The sequence below is a fragment of the Eubalaena glacialis genome, chromosome 18, assembly GCF_028564815.1.
Source record: "Eubalaena glacialis isolate mEubGla1 chromosome 18, mEubGla1.1.hap2.+ XY, whole genome shotgun sequence".
Lineage (NCBI taxonomy): Eukaryota > Metazoa > Chordata > Mammalia > Artiodactyla > Balaenidae > Eubalaena > Eubalaena glacialis.
Genome location: NC_083733.1, coordinates 52953778 through 52975053, shown reverse-complemented (window position 1 = coordinate 52975053; position 21276 = coordinate 52953778). Strand labels below are relative to the sequence as shown.

At 57.2% G+C, this 21276-nt stretch overlaps 2 protein-coding genes across 2 annotated transcripts; both read right to left on the bottom strand.

Annotated features, from left to right (window-relative positions):
• Positions 1-7042: 7042 nt before the first annotated feature.
• On the bottom strand, positions 7043-8456 carry HAMP (hepcidin antimicrobial peptide). Its single transcript, XM_061174209.1, has 3 exons — positions 8333-8456; positions 7291-7350; positions 7043-7209 (listed from the first exon to the last, which is right to left on the bottom strand). The coding sequence occupies exons 1-3, from the start codon at positions 8417-8419 to the stop codon at positions 7108-7110; spliced, it is 249 nt and encodes an 82-aa protein (XP_061030192.1). The 5' UTR covers positions 8420-8456; the 3' UTR covers positions 7043-7107.
• A 2388-nt stretch (positions 8457-10844) lies between these two features.
• Positions 10845-20781, bottom strand: USF2 (upstream transcription factor 2, c-fos interacting). The gene is made up of 10 exons (XM_061174158.1): positions 20177-20781; positions 19860-19906; positions 19631-19749; positions 19294-19494; positions 18730-18880; positions 18518-18605; positions 18145-18203; positions 11875-11969; positions 11590-11718; positions 10845-11493 (listed from the first exon to the last, which is right to left on the bottom strand). Exons 1-10 carry the CDS (start codon positions 20239-20241, stop codon positions 11404-11406), a joined length of 1044 nt encoding a protein of 347 aa, XP_061030141.1. The 5' UTR covers positions 20242-20781; the 3' UTR covers positions 10845-11403.
• Positions 20782-21276: the final 495 nt, after the last annotated feature.

Here is a 21276-nt window from a genome sequence, read left to right as displayed (position 1 = left end):
AGCAACAGCTGGATAGAGGAGAAGAGAGGAGAGGGTTAAAGGCCAGGGGAAGTGAAAAGGGTGCTTCTAGTAAGGCTTTAGGAAGCAGCCTGTTCAGATGTTAGCCACTGATGCTATTATTATTTATAATCACAAACACATCTATGGGCATCAACCATGAACCACCCCCAGTACTTTACTATACAGATTCATTTGATCTCTTTGAGGTAGGTGCAATTATTATCCTCACTTTGTAGCCGAGGTCCAGAGAGGTTGAGTAACTTGCCCGAGACTACACAGCAGGTAAGTGGCAGAGCTAGGATTCAAGCCCTGTCCGCCTGTCCAGGTCTGCAGATTTCACCACCAAACTGTCCTGACTCTATGTGGTAGTGACGTGCTAATAATTATCTTCATCACCATCCTGCCCTTGGGGATCTCCAAAAAGTAAGGAGAGAGCCAAGTTTGGACCAGCAGCAGGAAGCAGGGGAAGCCAGGAGGAAGGGGAATTTGGAACGCTCCCCCTCACCTCCGTCTCCCTGAGTTGGGAATGTCTTCTGGTCCCACTTGAAGCTGTCAGCCGGCCAACCTGGAACAAGAGTCAGACAGGTGCAAGGAGGTGGGGGCCTGAGGGTCCCCTGCCCACCCCCGCCCCGCTTTCAGAATCTACTGTGAGTAGATCCTGTAGGCTGCCCACATGGTCTCTGTTGCCCATGGATGCTTGGGACCCTCCCACACAGCCTCAAAGCTACTCTGTGGTCACCTCCAGAGGCAAGTTGCAATGGAGGAGAACTCTCGGGAAGAAAAGGGGAGCAGCAGAGCTTTGGGGTGGGGGGAGGCGGGGCGAGTGAACGCGGTGAGGGAGCACATGTCCCACGGCTGAGGGCTGGGGGTGGGAGGCAGGGACCCAGCCCCATCAATGACTGGGTTTCACAGCATCAGCATTCCCAACATGCCGCGTGAATTCCTGCCGCCCTCTCCCACCCTACAGACGGCCCCTGGTGTCCCCACCCTCCAGAAGCGAGAGCCTGGTACAAAAGAGCCCTGTTCCCTCAGGGTTAGGGTGCCTCATCCTGGGGGGCTTCTGGGGTAGGTGGGGGTGAGGGAAGAGCTGGGCGAGCCTGGCTGGGCTCTGAGTGGAGCCAGGAAGGACCAGGGATTGGGGTTAGTGACTCCCTGGCACCCAGCTCCTCTGTGGGTTGCCTCAGGGTTGGACCCAGTGTTTCCAAGTGGCTGCTTTTCCTGGCCTTTGACACTCTCTTCCCACGGACAGACGCATGCAGTCAGACGCATGCAAATGCTGGCATGAAATGTGACAGATCTGGACCCAGCCAGAAGGAGCAGGCTCGCACAATAACACCGATCAGGGCTCCGCACACACCGACAGGCACCGAGACCCCCGTGCAGCAGACACACACACACCTGCATCCTCCTGCCCACCACACACCTGGACGGGCATAGGCATGGCAATCGGGCATACACACGGACCTGCCTGCGTGCCATGCTCGCAAAGACACTCGGACCGGCTATGGACAGACCCACTCAGACACATGCTGATGGACACGCGGCAGATGCCACCTTTGCACCTGCGACAGGAAGGTACAGGAGGTAGAGACAGGTGAGGGCCACAGGGCCTGGGCAGACGTGTGAGACAAGTGTGCAGACCATGCATTCTGAATGGGGGTGAAAATTGGTTCTTGGGGTGGGGTCCAGAAAAGTCTTAGTTATTACAGTGGTTTGTGGCTCTCTCAAGGGCCACGGTACATAAACATATACAGTCTATCCATAATATTAAGATTTCATGGGGGGAGTTGGATTAGGAAAAACAGGTCTAAAAGCTTTCCTTAGTGGGGTGTAAATAAAGGCGGAGAAACACTGATGTGGATTAAGACTCACTAAGAGAGGTGCACGCACGTGTGCACACGTGCCCCCGTCGTGTGCTCAGGTGCTGGAACTTGCTCACTCACAGCTCCCGTGCCCACACCCTCCCAGATGGCAGGATGCAGACGTCTGATCCCCTGGGCATCCTTCCACTCTTCACCTGTCCCTGGATGACTTCCACCCCATCTGCCACAGACTTAGGAGCCCCAGGGCAGAACCTCCACCAGAGGGGTGCTGAGGAGGGCGCTTCATTCTCTCTCTGTGGTTTCTCCCCAAGGCCCCGTCACTATCCCCGCCACGGTCCCAGCCCACGCCCAGAGCAATCCTAAGCAGCACCCTCCCCCACCCTAAATTAGTGGCAGTTCCCAGCCACCATCCACGGCCCAGACCGCTTCGCATTGCACATGCCCTGGGCGACCCTGCCGCGTGCTCTCAGCCCCGGTCCTCTGTCCTCCTCCCCGTCCCCCGGCCCTCTCGGCTGCAGCACTCACCTGATGCTCTTGCTTCTGCACTCTCTGCTCCGCAGGCCCCGCTCGCAGTCCCCTGGCCTCCCAGGGTCTAGGCCCCCACTTACCAGCCCCTCCCCTCCCCCTGGGTGCCAGGGGCCGCCTGCCTCCAAGGCCCAGCTCCTCCCTGCCCCCGGGGGAGGGGGGCACAAAGGGCCCTTGTCACCACTGCTTGAACTGGGCAGCCTGATGCCTGGGTTCTACGAGCTCCTTCCTGGAGGGGCTGGGGGCGGCTGCCTCACTCATTCCCCCCTCCATCACTGCGTACCCTGGTTCTGGGTCCCTGGGAGGGTGCTCTAAGATCTCTGGAGTCTCAGGCTGAGAAGCAGAAGGCATTGTCCTCAGCGTCTAGGGGATCTTGGTGGCAGTGTTAGGGATAACCCCGGGCCTGGGAGGCCACAGAGGCCGGTGTGGCCAGGAGGAGGAGGCAGGACATCTCACTCTCGGCTCCAGTCACGTCCACCCTCTCTAGAGGGTGTCGCGTTTGGTGCCCACATCCTGGTCTATTGTCTTCCAGCCACTTCTTGCCATCGGAAACAACCTTATGTGTTGACTGTCTCCTCCCGTGATAACATGACCTCCAGCAGGACAGGGCTTGGGCTGCTTACGCCCCATCTATCCTGCTGGGAGGCCGGCTCCTGGCAGAGTTAAGATTCCTAAACGCAGCGTGGGTACATGGGTGTGATCCTCAGATACCCTGACTGGAGGCCTTGGCGCTTCTTCCTTCCTCCTGGAAAGCTCCCCTGCCCCATCGCACTCCCCACTCCCCACTCCCCTGCTGGCCATAGCCTGTGCAGCCTTTTGGCTCCCAGCGTGGATGCTGCTTCCTCTGGAAGCCTGCCCGGCTCCTCTCACCAAGCCAAGCTCCTCTGTTTAAATGCTGCCCGGTCCTTCCATGGCCCTCAGCACGCCGTTTGCCAACCTGCACCCTCAGTGAGCTGCTTCCCCACTGGCATCTGAGCTCAGGTTTCCGCCTGCCTGTCTGTCTTGTTCACCATTGTATCCCCTAGAACAGTGCCTGGTGCACAGAGGGTGCTCAGCCAGCGCTGTGCTGACTCTCTGAGCTGGGTAGGGACCCTCTGTGCGCAGAGTCCACGGTCTTCCTCCTGCCACCCCAGCCCCTCCCATTGGTCATGACCTTTGCGTGGTGATGGTGGTGTGATGAAGTGGAGTAGTGGTTTGATCATGAGCTGTTCAGTCACACTGGGGCATCTTCTGTCCTCCTTCAGGACAAGGCAGTAGGGAGGGAGGCGGGGAGGGTCCTTTCTCCCAAGGGAGAACCCGGCCCCCGGGGTGGGGGGGGGGCGGGGGGGAGGTGCAGGGGGTGATGGGTGGGGAAATCCCTCAGACTGGGGAGTGAGGAGTCAGAGAAGGCTGGATGGAGGGGGATGGGGAGTCCCACCCCCACCTCGGGCTTCATGATGTCAGACTCTGCCCGTGCCTTTCCCAGTCAGGGACAAAGGCCCACTGAGAGTGGGGTGGGGCTTGAATGCCCGGGTTCCAGACAAGAGAGTGGCCTGGTGCTTGGGCTTTGGGAGAGGACACGGAGATCCTAGGGGACTCATATGTCACAGCCTTCAGCATCACACCTGCCACCTTGGGGTCTTGTGCCCGAGCAGTTTAGGGGGGGCGTCTATCGTCTCTCCGGGTGTGAACTGAATGAAGGCTGTCCCTGGGGGCGGGATGTACACGTGAGTGAGTCCCACAGAGGGCTCTATCGCTGAGATCTGCACTCAGGTCTCCAGCCCAAGGGAGGACTGGGGGACCGGAGAGCATGTGCCAGCAGAAAGGAGAGGTGCTACTCAGATCCAGCTACCAGTGCTACCTGATCATCGGATCCTTCCAGAAAAGGCAGGTGTGTTAGTTTGCTAGGACTACTGTGACAAAGTCTTACAAACTGGGTGACTGAAGAAACAGAGTTTATTGTCTCACAGTGCTGGAGGCTAGAAGTCTCCATGTCCACATGGTGTTTTCCCTACATGCAGGTCTCTGTGTCCAAATTTCCACTTTTTATAAGCATACCAGTCCTATTGTATTAGGACCCAACGTAATGACCTCCTTTTAATGTGATTATCTCTGTAAAGACCCTAGCACCAAATGCCACACAATCGCACTGGGGGTTAAGACTTCAACATATAAATCGTTCTATTCTATTCTATTCTATTTATTCTATTCTATTCTATTCTATTTTGCCATGCGGCTTGTGGGATCCTTAGTTCCCCGACCAGGAATTGAACTCAGGCCACCACAGTGAAAGCACCTAGTCCTAACCACTGGACCACCAGGGAATTCCCAACGTATAAATTTTAGAGGGACATAGTTCAGCCCGTAACAGCAGGAGTTCAGATTTTTATGTGAAATACCTCTATCTTTAGATATTAGCCCAATTTTTATCTAAAACATTGCGCAGACCAAGCAAAATTGATCTCAGGGCAGAATCAAGCCTTCACAGGCCCACTCGTTGCACGTGCTCTTGAGGGGTAGCAGGTGCTTGGTCCAACCCAGAGGCACTCTCTGCCCTCAGCCAGAGTTGGCAGCTTCAACAGCAGCAGTCTTCAAACTGTGGCCCCCAGGCCAGCAGCAGCAGTATCAGCTGGGAGCTTGTTAGAAATGCACGTTCTAAGGCCCCACGCCAGACCTGCCAAATCTGCATTTTACCAGGCCCTCCAGGAGAGTCGGGTGCATGCTAATGTTTGGGTGCCCCCGCCTCACATCACTAGGACCACCTGAAGGATCGGCTAAGGTGAGAGAAGAGCACTGGTGTCATCAAATGCAATTAGCAATTTCGGGTTTCCCACCTCCCGGTATTTATTTATCAGGAGGGTCTGAGAGGCCTCCACCTCCTCTGTCAATACGAATCCTTTCCATTGATGAGGCATTTGACAGTCTCCACTCACACTCCTCCCTCTCTGAGCATCTCAACAGCCCAATGAGCTGAGTACTGTAGAGGCTTCTGTCCTTTTACAGATGAGGAAGTGGGGTTTCAGAGCAAGAGGAGGATGCCCGTGAGATCCCGCAGCTAAAAGGACGCCAAGCTCCCCAAATAGTCTTCTTCTCCCCATCCTTCGGTCTCTGTTCAGGAAAACCTCTCCCAGAGGACCAACCTCTCGTGGCTTCCGAGGCAGAAGCTGGTAGTGTATGGGACTGATCTGGCTCCCAGCTGGGTTTGGTTTGGCTCCCAGGGTGTTGATTTTTAAAAAATCAGATTCCTTTCATCAGTTGTCAATATTTTAAAAATCAGGAAATTTCACATAAAAATAAGAATTGCCACCTTCTCTTGAAAAGGCGCTCTAGCCATGTGTCGCCTGCCTGTGGGCACGGCAGCTATGCCTGGCAGCCCTCTTTAGATGGGGCCCCAGGCCTCCCCACTCCCTATCTTTTTTTTTTTTTTTTTAATGATCATGCACCTTTTCTCTTTTAATTATTTAATTAATTAATTATTTATTTATTTATGGCTGTGTTGGGTCTTCGTTTCTGTGCGAGGGCTTTCTCTAGTTGCGGCAAGCGGGGGCCACTCTTCATCGCGGTGCGCGGGCCTCTCACTATCGTGGCCTCTCTTGTTGCGGAGCACAGGCTCCAGACGCGCAGGCTCAGTAATTGTGGCTCACGGGCCTAGTTGCTCCGCGGCATGTGGGATCCTCCCAGACCAGGGCTCGAACCTGTGTCCCCTGCATTGGCAGGCAGACTCTCAACCACTGCGCCACCAGGGAAGCCCCCCTACTCCCTATCTTTATGCAACATTGAGGCCAAATGGCCGAGGCCCTTTATCATCATGCTAGCGCTGATGTGTTCTCATGGGCTAAGATGATAGTGAAATGCATCTTGCATTTCTTCTTCTATCAAAAGTGGGGAAATCAGATAAATTGAGAGGGATACAGTTTTCAAGAAGAAAGGGAGGGAATTCAACCCCTTATGGAGATGAACAGCATTGTCCTATGTGTCTCCTATGCAAAGTATGTCGTTATTGAGAGAATACAAGTGAAGATGCTCCTGTGAAACAAATCCATCACATCTCACTCATTTGCTTCACCTAGTGGTCCCTGAAGGCCAGTGGTTCTCAAGTGTTTTGGTCTCAGGACCCCTTTATACTCTGAAAACTTATTGAGAACTTCAAAAACCTTGTGTTCTAGTGAGTTGTATCTATAGGTGCTTAATCTATTAGAAACTGAAACTGAGAAATTTTTAAAGCACAAGATACACAAGCACACAATCCACCAGCCGTCAGAAGGGTGACGTCTTCACACGTCATGGGGCCTCGCTGTCCACTCACGAGGGAACGAGAGTGAGAAAGACGGGAAACATCTTAGTAGTTTCCACCTTGTGGAGCCCTGGAGTAGTCCCCAGACCTTACTCTGAGAACCCTTGCTAGGCATGTGAATTTACCCCTGTTTTAAGAAGATTGCAAGGAGGAAACTTCAACTTTCATTCCCTGCTGTTGCAACATAAATTCGAGGTCTTTTGAAGTGGGGAAAGATGGGGAAGAACAGAAACCAAATATCCTTCAACAAGCTTCCTTGCAACCCTCAGTACACACCAACCCCGCACACCCCACCGAGCACTGGCCCTCCCAAGACAGGGGCCACAACGAGCCTCTGGCAGAGGTCTTTGGCAGGGAGAAAAGACAACGGACTCTGGTTTGGAAAATAAGAACCAGAACTGGCCATTTTATTCCAAGACCGTTCACTGAGAGCTGGAGGGTAGCAGGCACAAATAAGGGACTGGGGGCAGGGCGGCAGGGGTTGCTCTACGTTTTGCAGCATAACCCACACCCTCCTTTACCACAGCAGCCGCAGCAGAATATGCACATGGGGAAGTGGGTGTCTCGTCTCAGCCTCTGGAGCACGGGCTGTGGGAAAGAAGGGCAGTGAGCGGGGCGTAGGCATGGGAAGGAGTGGGAGGCTCGGAAGGGAGTCCCAGGGGACCTCACCGTCAAGCCAGCTGCGTCTCCAGCTGTGTCCTGGGTCTGGCGGTCTGCGAGCTGTCTTGTCTGTGAAAGCAAAAGGGGAATTGAGGATGGCAGGGCCCCGGCAGAGCCCTCAGTCTCGCTCCCACCGACCAGCTCCTCCCCAGGGGTTGGCGTCCGCTGGTTCAGCTGGAATCCTAGGAGTGGCCTTACTTTCTGGCCTTTCCGCACCTTCCCACGGGTGGTTCTCCTGCCTACAAACATCCCAGATCCGTCTCCTCTCTCCACACCTGCTCACTCCTCCGTAGCACTCTCCGTGGCCTGGATGTCAGTCCCTGCCTGTATCTTGCCCCTTACAACCCGTTCCCCATGTGTTATCTGTCAGATCTCGGCTTAAAAGCCTGCAGGGCTTCCCCTGTGCTTGGAGGAAGATCAGCGTTTGCACAGTTGCCCACAAGACTTGGCATGGCCACCCCTCGGTCTCATCTCCAAGCACCATCTCCTTCCCTTAACAAGCCCTCTAGTCCTCGGGTACACCATGCTTGCCCCCACCTTGGTCTTGGCTGGCTGCCCCCTTCTCTTCCCCCCAGTCATAGGTCAAATAACATTTTCTCACAAAAGAGCCAGCCCTTGATGCCATCTAAAGAAGCCAACCCTCATCATCACTCTCCCACCATCTTTTATGTTATTCACGAATAGCATTTACTAAACACAAGTGTTTACTTGTTTTAAGCTCACTGACTAATTTCCCTGACCAGGATGCAAGCTCCACGAGAATAGTCTTCTCTCATCTGCCTTGTTCACTGCGTGGTCACCACCGTCTAGAAGAGGACTTAACACAGAGTAGGCCCTCAATAAATAACTGTGGAATTAGATCAGGGCCCCCAGTCCCTGCCACTCAGTACCCCATCTCTGCACTTCGAGCAGCTGCCCGTCCCCCTTTGCTTGCGCTGAGCTCTGGCCCGTGCTGGGGTCTCCTGCTGCCCTCCGCTGACCCCTCCCAGGGGCCTGGCTCTCCATTGCGATTCTGGCTGCCCTCCTGGGCCCAGACCCTGTGGGCTCTCACCTCAGGTGGGAGAACGAAGGCACTGGTCAGGCTGACCAGGAGGAGAAGCAGGAGGCAGGTGGCCCGGATCTGCGTGTTCAGTGCCATTGTGCCGTCCGTCTGGCTGTCCTTCTGTTATGTCTAGGACTTGCTCCGCTGTCTGGGAGCCCAGTTACAGTTGCTTTTATGGGGCCTCCTGGGGGGGGGGCGGGGATGCTAAGCCCCCTCCCCTTTGGCCCAACTCATTTCCAAGAAGGTGGCGGCGCCGAAAAGGCGGGAGAGATAAGCGGGAACAGTGACGGGGAACAGGGTTGTGTCACCCTCAGCCAGCAGAGGTGTGTCCAGGAGGTGGGACAGACGCGACCACAGACACACGCCTCTTGCCAGCCACCTGGGAAACACTTTCCCCGACATGACATCACCTTGTTGATTTCAGAAAACATTCCACCTTTTGCCCCAGCAGCTGAACTGGTCGATGAGCACGAGTGAGGCGCCCTCCTTCCCCACCCTTCCCTGGCCTCCTCATTCACATGCCATATGGCTGTCACTTGCCGGGGAGGGAACACCATGACGGCCACGTGCAGGAGTTTGTGTCGACAGGAGCCCCCAGAACACGTATGGGGTCTTTTTTTTTTTTTAAGATTTTTTTTTTTTTTGATGTGGGCCACTTCTAAAGTCTTTATTGAATTTGTTACAATATTGCTTCTGTTTTGTTTTGGTTTTTTGGCCATGAGGCCTGTGGGATCTTAGCTCCCCGACCAGAGATGGAACCCGCACCCCCTGCATTGGAAGGCAAAGTCTTAACCACTGGACCGCCAGGGAAGTCCCACCTGTAGGGTTTTTCAAGTGTCAGAAACTTAAGATGTGGCCCTGGTATCTGGGAAATGTTCCTGCGAACTTTTGGCCAAAAAAAGACAGTGGTGACAGTAATAGCTAACATCTGACTGCACCTTATGAGCCGGCAGATATATTGACTCACTTTTGGGCTAACTCAGCCTGTGCCACCTATCCTCTGAGCAGCTCCTACCTGACCCATCCTGGGCTCTGCTCTGTATTCAGGGTGCTAGCTGCCTTCTCAGCCACTGACCCCAGGGGCCAGGCTTCCTAGATCCTGCTCCTGAGAGAGGAGCCCACCATGCCCACCTGAGACTTACTTTCTTCACTTTTCAGGAGAGGAGAAGGCAAAGATTAGGGCACTGCCCAAGCTCGGTCAGCCAGAGGCAGTCGGGACTTCAGCCTGGGCAGCCTGACTGGGGCCTGTGCCCTCATCACCAGGCTTTCCTGCCTCCCACAGAACACAGGCGGGCACGGGGGGTCTGCTGGACCTGGCTCATATGGCTCAGCGAGCAGACTGTGCACGTCCCATCCCAACTCCAAAGTCAGGGGCATCGTGTTGGCACCTTGAAACCCACTGTGGTGGGAGTACTTACACCACAGACGTTGGCAAACACCACAACCCAGGCTTTCCTTCGGAGGGCCGGCTCCCTGCCCACCATGGGAAGGGGAGCTGAGCCGAGGCTGCCTGACTGCAGCAACCTCATTGTTACCCACGACCTGAACCATCTTAGAGCGCACACGGCCCAGGGGAACAGCAAACCTTGACTCCAGAGATGGCCTCTTGGCCATTTTCCCTCTCCGACTCACTCTAGGGCCATCCAGTTAACCCTACGAGCCTGGGGATGGTGCTGTCAAGGAATGAACTCTTCTTCCTGGCCCCGAACTGCTGCCAGGGCCCACTCAAAAAGCACAAAAATGGGGGGCCCCTGGGAAGTAACGCTGTTCCCTGCCATTTGTCTCCCCACTCACTCTCTGTTAGGCTCCTCCGGCTGCACACAACCTCACTCTCAGACAGAGGGGTGGCCAGGAAAGGAGACAGGGCTCTTCGAAGGAAGAAACCAGCTGGGGGCATCTGGGATGGGCGCAGCGTGGCGAGCTCAGTCAGGTGACCAGGCCTAGATGCTGGGAGTGGCGGGAGTTGCACGGGGAGACACAGCAGCATCCCCCAGCACCGCCAGGCATCACTGCATCTCAGCTCAGGCCAGGTTTCATCATCAACCAGGGGCAGGGGTCACAGCACAGGCGCCAGAGTTGCAGTGCAAGGCGACAGGCTGACGGGCCAAGCCTGGCTTCCTGGCCATCTGCCCTCCCTGGGGGTGGGGGGGCTCAAGGCCAGGCCCCACCATTGGCTGGTACAGAGGGGAGGGCATCAGCCCAGAAGAGCAGGGCCAGGAGCCAGTCCTGTTTAGGAACTGGTGACACGGAAGACCCCAGCCTCTCCTCCAAACACATGGGACATGTCCTTGACCCTGGCTCCCCCTGTCCCCCACACCACATGTGCAACACCTGGGGCCTCCACGAGGCTATTCATTCCTTAATTCCTTCATCCACACAACCAACAGACTGGGTACCAGGCGGTACCGGATGGCAGGGACCAGCACACAGCCACGAACACAAGAGTGAGGCCCAGCCCTCAGGAGCCCTGCACAGACCCCAGACTCCCTCCCCACACCTGAGATGGACAGATACACAGACAGACAAGGCGGGGCCACATGGGGCCAGTTTATTGCAGTTAAATACCTCTCTATTTTTTTGTCCATTTTTTCCATAAAGAACATTAGAACACACTCACACACCCACAGGGGAGCAGGGTTCCAGAAACAAGAGGTGGGGCGGGACACGGCCTCCCCGCGTAGGCCCAGGCCCCAGGGCTGGCCCCCAAAGGCTCCCCTCCTTCCCATAAGCACCCTGTCTCAGTACCTCTAGAGTCCAAGGAGGCAGTGGGGTATGGCAGGGGCTCTGTCCTCCTCCCTCTTGCCTCCAGGTGAGACCACTAGAAGTGCCAGGGCTGAGTGGGGGCCGGGAGAAGGGAGACAGACAGACGGGCAGGGAGGATATTGTTTCCAAGTTGAGGAGAGCAGTGGGCGCTTATCCACAGAAATGCATTATTTCTCCCCGTTTTTTGTTAAAAATCTACTATAAAAAAACGCAGCTGGGGGAGGGGCGTCTGTCCCTCTCTGTGCTAAGGGCTGGGGAAAGGGACGGCAGGGGCCCGGGAGGCGGCCCCCGCCGCACGGGGCACGGGGCGGAGGGCGTCACTGCCGCGCGCTCTCGCCCACCATCTCCAGGTTGTGCTGCTGCAGCTGGGCGCGGAGCACGGCGTTCTCGTTCTTCAGCTCCTCGATCTGCCAGACACGATGGGGCACAGGCAGCCAGGGCTGGCTCCCCGCGGCTCGGGGCTCCCGGGCGCGCCCCGCCCCCCTCCCAGCCCCGCGGCTCACCTGCTGCCTCAGGAGCTCATTGTCCATCTGCAGCCGCTCGGCCTCCTTGAAGGTCTCCTGCATGCGCTGGTTGGTCTGGCGCAGCTCCCGGATGTAGTCGCAGGCCTTCGACAGGATCCCTCCTTTACTCTGGGGGGTGGGCATGAGCATCAGCGGGCACCGCCCGCCGGCCGCCGCCCACCGGCTCAGCCCCGGACGACTCCCGCCTCTGGCGGTCAGGCAGACTCTGCGCAAGGGGGTCGGGGGACGGGCCCGCCCCAGCACTGAGGGCCGGAGGGCACTCACCGCTCCTGTCTTGCTATTATCTGCGTTACAATCTGGAATGATTTTTGAAAGCTGGACGATCCAGTTGTTGATCTTGTCCCTCCGCCTCCGCTCCACTGCAGCAAGAACAGCAAGAACAAGGCTACGTTCACAGCACTCCCTCTGTGCCGGGCGATTCACCTCCTAAGGCAGATGCCATGAGAGCCGAGGCCACCCAAGGTCACACCGCCAGCAAGTGCGGGGCTCCGATCTGAACCCAGGCAGCTGGCTCCAGCCCACTCCACGTCGCTCCTCAAGAGGAACCCTCAAGTGCCACACGTACCTAAAGGCAGAATCGACAGCTGGGGGGCTGTAGGGTTCGCTTTGTTTACCTGCCCAGTGTGTTTTCAAAAATTTGAATCAACATTTAAAAATTAGGAAACTTCACCTAACAATTGGCCTCTTTTGAAAACTGGAGTTGTGGCCACAGTGGGCACATGTTCTTGGCAGGCAAGAATGGGCCAGAGCCCTTTACACAGGACCCGGGCACCCCTCTCCAGTCCCCACGGCCCCTGCATTTGATTCTCCACGGTGCTCGGGTCTCCCCACAGCTCTGGGCCCCATGATCCCATTTCTCTTTTCATCTTTAAAATCACGGTCTGACCACGTCTCACCTCCACTGGAAGTCTTCTTCCAGGGCCCCCGCAGCAAGTCTCAGCTTCCCCGGCTGGCACTGCGGCTCTCAGGGGCCTGGCCCGTCAGGGCACTGGGTCACCCAGAAAGAAACGCTACGAACCCTCTCTTGAAGGCCAGGTTTGACAAACTACTGGCAGATTTCACTTGAAAAGTCCAGATTTGTGATTTATTTCATAAAACACCACAATCTCATTCTGTCTGCTGAGTTGCGGGGAAGCTGCCCCCTTCAGGCAGGACTCGTATGTGTCTTCACCCTGCCTTCTCATCTGGCCTGTCACGACCTATGACGGCGGCCTGGGGTCTGCCTGCGCGGCAGCCTGAGACCCCTGGTTTGGGGCTCACTGAACAAAGCTATCCCAGCCCTTCGTACTAGGCACTTGCTGGGGACACACAAGAAAGCCCAGCTGCCCCTGCGACTCTCACCCACACTCTCATCCCCCTGCCAGGGCAGCCCACGGACAAATGCAGGCGGTGTCTAGAGAGGAGCGGGGACTGTAGGTGGGACCTGGCAAGGAGGGCAAAGGGGCATTTTCTCAGGGTTGGGAGACTGGGGGAGAGGTCGGGTGAGCGTGAGAAAGATGGGGTGGGCCAGAAGCATGCCCCTGACTCCTCTCCTCCGCGGAGGCCAGCCCCACCCCGCGACCCGGCTGCTCCCTCAAAGGATGGGCCTGGCCCCTAACAGGCACATCCAACTGTCTTCTCCGGGCACTTGCTCTTGCCCACTCGCTGTTGACCGGTCCTGCCAAGTGCCCCCCACTTTGGCCTTGGTGACAACACCCTCCCACGTGGACTCGCTTCCTCCCTCACTCTCCTCTCTTTCCGCCGAAACCTCTCCCTACCACGGTAAGAATGGTGCCCAGTATTGAGCTTCGCCTGACCCTGGCCCCGGGGTCAGCGAGGGCGCAGACCTGGGCCCCATCACTACCGCGGTGAGTGAACCTTCCCAGCGAGGATGACCCTGTCTTACGGTCTTTGGGGACTCTGTGGTCCAAAACAGCAGCGGAGCTAAGGGTCCGCCCAGGCCTGGCAGCACTGGCCACCACGTCCCTCAGCAGCGCGCTCTATTCTAGGGGTCCAGCTGAGGAGCTCGAGAGCAGGTGGCTGCTCGGTTCCTTCCTCTACCCTCGGCAGCCCGGCATTCTTGAGCCTGGGCACCGCGCTGCAGCTGCATCGCCCACACACTCCTCACTTCAAGCCGCGGGGGACAGCAGTTCGCATTTGCTTCTTCAAAACTTACCACCTGCCCTACTGTGTGCAGGGCACTCCGCGAGGCTGAAGTCCACGGTGGACTCAACCTCTGTCCTGCTGGCACTCACAGCACCAGCGTGACATGCACGTGAACAGGAGACACTGACGCCACAGGACCGTGTGTTATAACTGAAGACTGTATCGAGTGCCTGGGGAACGCCAGGGTGGAACGATGCATTCTGCATAGAGTGAGGTGGGGTATATCTTCAGAGGAGGATTTAGAAAGGAAACATTTGGGCTGGTTTCTGAGAGGAAGGACATCAGGCAGACAGGCATCAAGAAACCCAGAAACGGTGATATGGAAACACCTTGGAGGGTGCAGGGGGTGGCGCAGGGTGGCAGGAATAGATTGTAGAAACAGGTTGTGAAGCCCTGAATGCCCTGCTAGCAGGTCTGGACCTTGTCTTCTCTTCCCCTAGGGGTCTAGGCCCTCGAGTCTAGGGCCTTTCTTGGCAATGTGGTCAGGCCTGTGGCTTAGGAAGACCACTTCGGCACAACTGAAATGGAGGAAGATCAGTCAAAACCAAGGCCATGTCCGTTCCTCAGAAGGCTTAAGTCACACCTATACAACGTTTAAAACACAATTTAGAAGCAAAATCTGCCAGGACTAATGGGAGAAATGGGCAAATCCACAAACGTAAGACATCAACACTCCTCAGCAATTGACAGGACAAGTGGATAAAAAAATGAGGATAGAAAACCTGAACACCGTCAGCCAACCTGACCTAGCTACCACCGACGGAACACTCCACACACAGCAGCAGACACACTGTCTTTTCAAGCACACACAGAAACTTTCACCAAAATAGACCGTATTTGGGGCCGTAAGTCTCAACAAACTTCAAATAACTGAAATTATATAGAGTATGTTCTCTGACCACAACAAAACTCACTTAAAAATCAGTTAACAAAAAGATAACCAGAAAATCCATAAACATTTGTAAGTTAAACAACACACTTCCAAATAACCCATGGGTCAAAGAAGAAATCATAAGGAAAACTAGAAATATTTTTAATTGAATGACAAGAAAGCACAACCTATCCAAATGGGAGATAGCTAAAGCAGCACTGGACTGAAATTTGCAATTGCAAAGGCTTAAATTGAGAAAAAAGAAAGGTTTAAAATCATCTTAAGAGGCTGGGGCAAAACCCCCAGCAAATTAAACCCAAATTAAGCAAAAGAAATAAATTAGTAACAGTACAAGTGGAAACCGATGAAATAGAAAAAGCAACTCAAAAATCAGACTTCATATAAAGACCTGGATTTCTAGCTTCTCAGAGGTTCTGGCAGCAGTGGGCCCAAATTCTGACACAGCAGCGATGGCTGGCACCATGAGGCCACCCTTCAGGCAGGACAGACACGCAGACCCCAGTTCTCCACAGGGATCACCACTCCCCTTTCTGCCACACCAAGTATCCTGACTCCCTCAGGCCCCTGAAGCATCTGCGGCCCAGAGATGGGCCCCTGTGGTACCAAGAAATGTGGGAAAGAGGGAAAAAGGAGACAGAGCTGACTTGAGGTCCACTTCGGCACAGCGTCTCAGGGCTTGTGGATGTGAGGGAAGAAGAGGGCAGAGTTGAAGTGGCCTGGCTCTCAAGCCTGGCTGGGGTAATCATGACAGGTGTGCCTTTTGCTGCTCTGGAAAAGGGAGGCTTTGGGAAGGAGGGACAGAAGGTTCTGTCTTGGACAAATTGAGTGTGAGGTGTTTCAAGGACAACCAGAAATGGAGATTTTGAACGGGCACTTCAAAATATGGGTGCGGAGAAGCTCCAGAGAGATGGAGTAGAAAGACAGCTTTGTGCAGTGCAGGGGGCGGGGGGAAGCCCTGGGAGGACATCAGGGGGCAGTCTCTCCTTTTTGGAATCACATACTTTTCCGGATAAAGCTCGCAGACGCTCTCCCGGGAGAAACGACAAACACCGACAACCGGGGATAGGGTCTCGGGGATACTGACCATCCCTGGGCCTGATGTTTCACTCTCCTGAGACCGCTAGAAGAAGGGGCTGGACCTCAAGAAACACTAACAGCCAAAGCACTTTCCAAACCTCGCCCATTGTGAGGAGTCACCTGGGGAACCTGTTGAAACACAGACTCGCGAGCTCCCCCTCCGACCTACCCATTCAGCACCTCGTGAGGACAGCCGTGACTGGGAAGCCCTGCTCTCAGGAGCAGGCTGGAAAGGAGAATCAGAGCAGGTAGAGCAGAAAGGAACATTCCCGAAAGGAGGGGAACGGGCAGGGTCAGATGCTTGGAGCGCAGACAGGAAAGGAAGCCAGTGGATTTGGCAATGAGGTCATCACAAGTGACCTTAAATAGAGCCGTTTTGATAGAGAAATGAGCCAGACTGCCAAGGGTACAGGGAGGCCAGGCAGAGGGTGGGTCAAACACTCTGCAGGTTAGGAGAGAGTGGGCAGGCCACAGCTGGAGGGTAAGGGCAAGGTCACGAGCGAGACTGATTTTTACAGGATGAGGAGGAGTCAAGACTTTGGAGCTGGATCAATCCAGTGACAGGCAGAGTGAGAGCAGGGTGGAGGGTGGCTGGCTGGTCTCCCGAGAGAGTCGTTAGCTGCGGTCTTACCAGGTGGCACACCAGCCTGCTGGGGGCTCACGGCTCAACGTGCTGCGCCCTCACTATGAGCCTCTGGGGCAGTCGTGTTAACGCATTAAGAGGACTAAACAGGCGCAGAGGTTAAGAACCAGCCTAAGGTCATACGACCAGTACGCAGTAGAGCCAGGACTGCCCAGGTAGCCAACTGGAGACCCCTGCAACCCGTCACACCCCAAACCAAGCTCACACTCACCCCTTCCCTTTAAATGAACCTGACCCCGTCATGAAAGCCTGATTCACGAAATCCTGATTCTGCAGCCTTGTGCTCTTCTGCCCCACAGCTCGGGCCCCCACGAGCCCCGTTCAGGCCCCGCCCTGTCTGAGGCCCACAGCTGCAGTCACCTCTTGTTTCCCTAGCCTCTGGTGCCCCATCACCCTCACCATCCAGCCTCCACGCACAATCCCTCTGCTTACTTCCCCTCGAAGCAGAATAAAGATCTAGGAATGGGGACCCTGGGAGGGCCTCTGACAAGGCCCCACGTGATCTGGCCCTGGCCAGGCCACCCACGACTCCACCAACTTCCTCTTATCTTTCCTGAAACCTGCTCTTCTTCAGACACACCAAGTCTGTTCCAGCCCAGGCCTGGGTGTTTGCACTTGCTTGTCCCTCGCTGCCTGGGACTCTTCCCATTCAGGCCCCTGCTCAAGCGTCACTTCTAGACAGGCCTACAGAGCACACTGCCGCCATAACCCTCCATCTCCTTACCCGGGCTTATCTTCCTTCACGTGACACATGACTTATGTTCCCTGACGTCTTATTGTAGCTTTCTGTAGTTTCTGTCTCTCCCACCAGAATGAACACCCTGTGAGAGCCAAGGTGTCTGGTTCCATTATCTGCTGCTGTATCTGAGGCCTAGAACAGGGGCTGGCACACAGTACGTATGTGCTGAATGAATGCCTGAACTCACTGAGCAGCTTAGATCACAGCCGCGTAAGCCCACCCCTCAAACACCTTTAGGACTCTAAGGCCCTCACCCTGACGTTCAAGGCCTTCCTTGACCCTCCCAACTCTCTCCTCCCGAGCACTCCACATAGAACCTCTGCTTTAACCAAACCAGCACCCACGAAGCAACCTCACTCCACCCTGCCTTCCTGTGCTTCCCTCTGCTGGACAGGAACTCCCAAAGGCCACCTCCCTGGGGGAAATGTCACCTGATCCCCCAGTCAGTGTTCAGTCAAACAGCCTGAACTACTCTGAGCTTCTTGGACACTCCAAACTAGGCCCCAGACCTGGCACGGGGCATGTACTGCCCAGCCTAGTATCCACCTTCAGGAAATATCTGCTGAATGATGGCTATTTGGGTGGAAGTGTGCCCTGGACATGCTCTGGCCTCAGCCAGAGACATGGACTTCTTGCAGTTTCATCTTCAGATGTGCTCTTTCTCAGACCAGAGCTACTTCTGGAAGCTAGGCTGGCAGGGGTGTGGGGGGCTTGAGCAAAACAGCTGCTTCGTGGGAAGGCAGGTCCAGGTGAGCCAGACCAACCCAACTTTCCAAGAAGAGCAGGAAATCCATACATGAATGTGGAACTTGCCATTTAAAATATTAGTAATTAATTCAAAGTCACTAGCCAGGCTGATAAACACGCTGCGGCTCACGTCTCCTGCCTGCTTGCTCCTGACAGTGAACCTCCACACTTGCGCTTTTCCAGCATTCGACAAGCACCTCTCATGCACTTGTCGCATGCCTGCTGATCTGTGACTCCAAGCACCGGGCCAGGCTGTGCCTGTGAGGCCCAGCAGCTCCACCCTGACCTCACCTTCATTATGCTGAGCTCTCCTTCTCTCATCCCGTGGTGTCCTGGTTCCATCGATTTTCCTAGAACAGAAAAAATAGGCGCATGTTATCTCCAGCCCATTGGTCCAAACGTTTATTAGGAGTCAGACTTAAAAATGATCTCTGCAATACATATCCATATGCAGAGAGAGAAAGAGAAAAAGAGAGAGAGAGAGAATATGTGGTATTTTCTTTACTTAAACCAAAGAAACAAAAACCGACCAAAAAATATACCAACTGCCTGCTGTGTACTCAACTGCCTGGCTCCGATTCCAGAAACACATTCCCTTCCTTGGGCCCCCACACCAGGCCCTCCCAGTGTCCCCTACTCCTGGGACCAGGTCTCCTGCACATACGGGGAGTAGGGGTGTGTCCGGGGTGCAATTGTCCTCTGCGTTCCTGTCTGAAGCACGTCCTGGGGCGTCATCATGACATAGAACTGGCCTGCAGGGAAAGCAGGAGTTAGTGCTAAAACTGGGGACAGAGTCGGAACTGGCTGGGGGAGCTTCCCTCCCTGCTAGGCCTGTTGCCTCCCCTGCCTTCCGCCCTTGCCCCTTCCTTCCTTTACCTCCAGCCTGCAAGCTCTGGTCTGTGGTCTGTACGGACACAGCCGTGGTATCTCCCACACTGGACGCTGGGAAATAGGCAAATCGTGCCTCCCCACTGACAGCCTCAGCTGCCGGGCTGCCACCATTGCTGAAGGGATTTTGGATTACGGCCTAGGGAGTAGGAGGACAGAGGCCACCCTTAGCCATCTTTGTTCCCCAATCCATCCCCTAGTTGCCATATTTGATGTTTACTGCATTCTCTAGGGAGAGTGAGAAACCCCTCTGTGTGTGCCACTCTGCCCTGTGTCTCACAGCCCTGGAACTCGACAGATACTCAGCAATCACTTAGTGAACTGACCCACTTTTAACTCTTAGAGATTTTCCTGTTACCGTGATCCCCCTTTCACAAAAAAAAAAAAAAAGAGGTTCCAAAGGTCTTGCCCCACGTTTCACGATGCAGAACAGAGATTCCACCTGAGGGCCTGAAGGCAGCATCTTGGTCCCACGTGCCCCACCCCCTGGGGCTCCCCAAGAACAGAGTCAGTGTCCCTTCTCCATCCCCCCAGGGGTTGCTGGGCACCTACCAGTGGGAAGGGCGCTGCGGGACCTGGGGGCACAGAGGCAGCAGCGGGGCCGGGGCGCTGGGTGGCCCCATCCACACCCACCTGGGTCACAGCCTGCTGCCCCCCCGCGAAGGCAGCCGTAGACACGACGCTGACGGCGCCTGCTGTGTCGCCCTGGCCGTCCAGCTGACCATCAGTCACCTGGACTACGCGGTATGTCACCTGCAGGGGGCGGCAGAGAAGGAAGACCCGCGCTGGGGCCCGGGTAGGGGCCAGGTCCGAGCCCCTCCCAGCCCGCCCACTCTACACGGGGCTCAACCCTCCACTTGCCCGCCGGTCTCCGGGCCCGCAGGCTCACCTGTCCTCCATTATTCTCTGTGCGGAATTGGTACTGGATGTTGTGGTCGCCGAACGCCGCCTGCTGGACGCTGGCGATGGCCACCGCCGTCTGCTCCTCCGCCCCAGGGCCGTCCCCGCCTGCGTTCGGAGGAGGGTAGGGGGGATGGTCAGAGGTGGCGCGGGCCAGGGCGCTCCCAGTGTCCTCCCGGGCGCAGGTCGCGGCCCCGGTGGGCCCCGCGACCACTCACCTTCCTGCAGCTCGACGCCCTCCTCTGCCTCGGGTCCCTTGTCGTGACTGCGGGGAGGACGGGAAGAAGAGGGGGTCAAGGTTGCCCGCGTCCCCGCCCCTTCGCCCAGGTGCAGGGCCCCCATCCCGCCCGCCCCAGTCTGGGGCTGCGGCACCGCCAGGTCCGGGGGCCAGGGATATTCGCGCGGGTCCTCCCTCCCTCGCGGCCTCCATTTTGAGCTGGGCCCGGCGGCCGCTCGGGATCATGGCGGCCCAGCCGCCAGGCCGAAAGGCCGGGGCCAGGGCGCGCGGGGGCGCGGACCGGCCGGGCTCCCTTACCTGGCGGCGGCAGCAGCAGCGGTAGCCGAGGCAGCAGGATCCAGACCCGGGTCCAGCATGTCCATGGGGGGGGTGGGGGCGGGGGGGGCGCCGGGCCCGGGGGGGAGGGGAGGGGAGGGGAGGGGAGGGAGGGAGGGGAGGGGGCGGGCGGCCGGGGGGGCCCCGAGCCCGGCGCTCACGCCGCGCGGCAGGAGGGGACGGAGGAGACACGGGAGCCGCTCGCGCTGATCACGGGGACAAACAGTGGGGTCATGTGAGGAGGAGATGCCGCCGCCGCCGCCGCCGCCGCCGCCGCTGCTGCTCCTGCAGCCGCCTCCGCCCTCTCGCCCGCCGGCCGGCTCCCGGCGGCTCTAGGCTCCGGGACGCAGCGCAGCCGCCCCCCGCCCGCTCTACGCGGCCCTCGGGCCTCCTTCCCTGAGTAGCCGCCGCCGCCGCGACTTTTTTTTTTAACCCGGCCCGCCCTGGATGGCCGCAGCCTCTCCCCTGGGTCGCCGGCTCGCGCGTCCGCCGCCCGGCCTGGCCCAGTGCGGCGGCGGATCGCTGCTGCAGCCACCGCCGCTTTCTATTTTTTCCCCCTTTTTTTTCCTCCTTTACTTGAGCTGCGCGCGCGCGGCGGCGGCGGCGCGAGCCCGAGGCCGACGCGCGCGGGGGGAGGGCAGCCCCCGGGGAGCGCGCGCGCTGTCTGTCTCCGATGGAGGGCGGGCGCGCGGGCCCGGGTGTCGGCGGGGCGCGAGGTCGCAGCCGCCGCCGCCGCCTCCGCGGCCGCCGCCCCGGCACCCGCCGGCGGGCCGCCCGAGTGGTACGCGGGCCCAGATGGAACGCCGGGGAACCCGGAGGAGGGGCTTTGGTCGCCGGGAACGAGGCAGGCGGCGGGGTTTGGAGACAGAAAAGTAGGTCGGGGGGGGAGGGGTGGATGGGGTGGAAGGGGAGAGGAGCGCGCACGCGCGCCCCCGGCGGCCGCGCGGAGGTGCGCGAAGGCGGGGGCCCGAGGCGCATGCGCACGTCTGGGCGGGGCCGGGGGCGCGCACGTCTGGGCGGGGCGGAGCCAGCGTGGGGCACGTATTCTTGGCCGCCGAGAGACGGAGAAGGCAGAGTCGCTC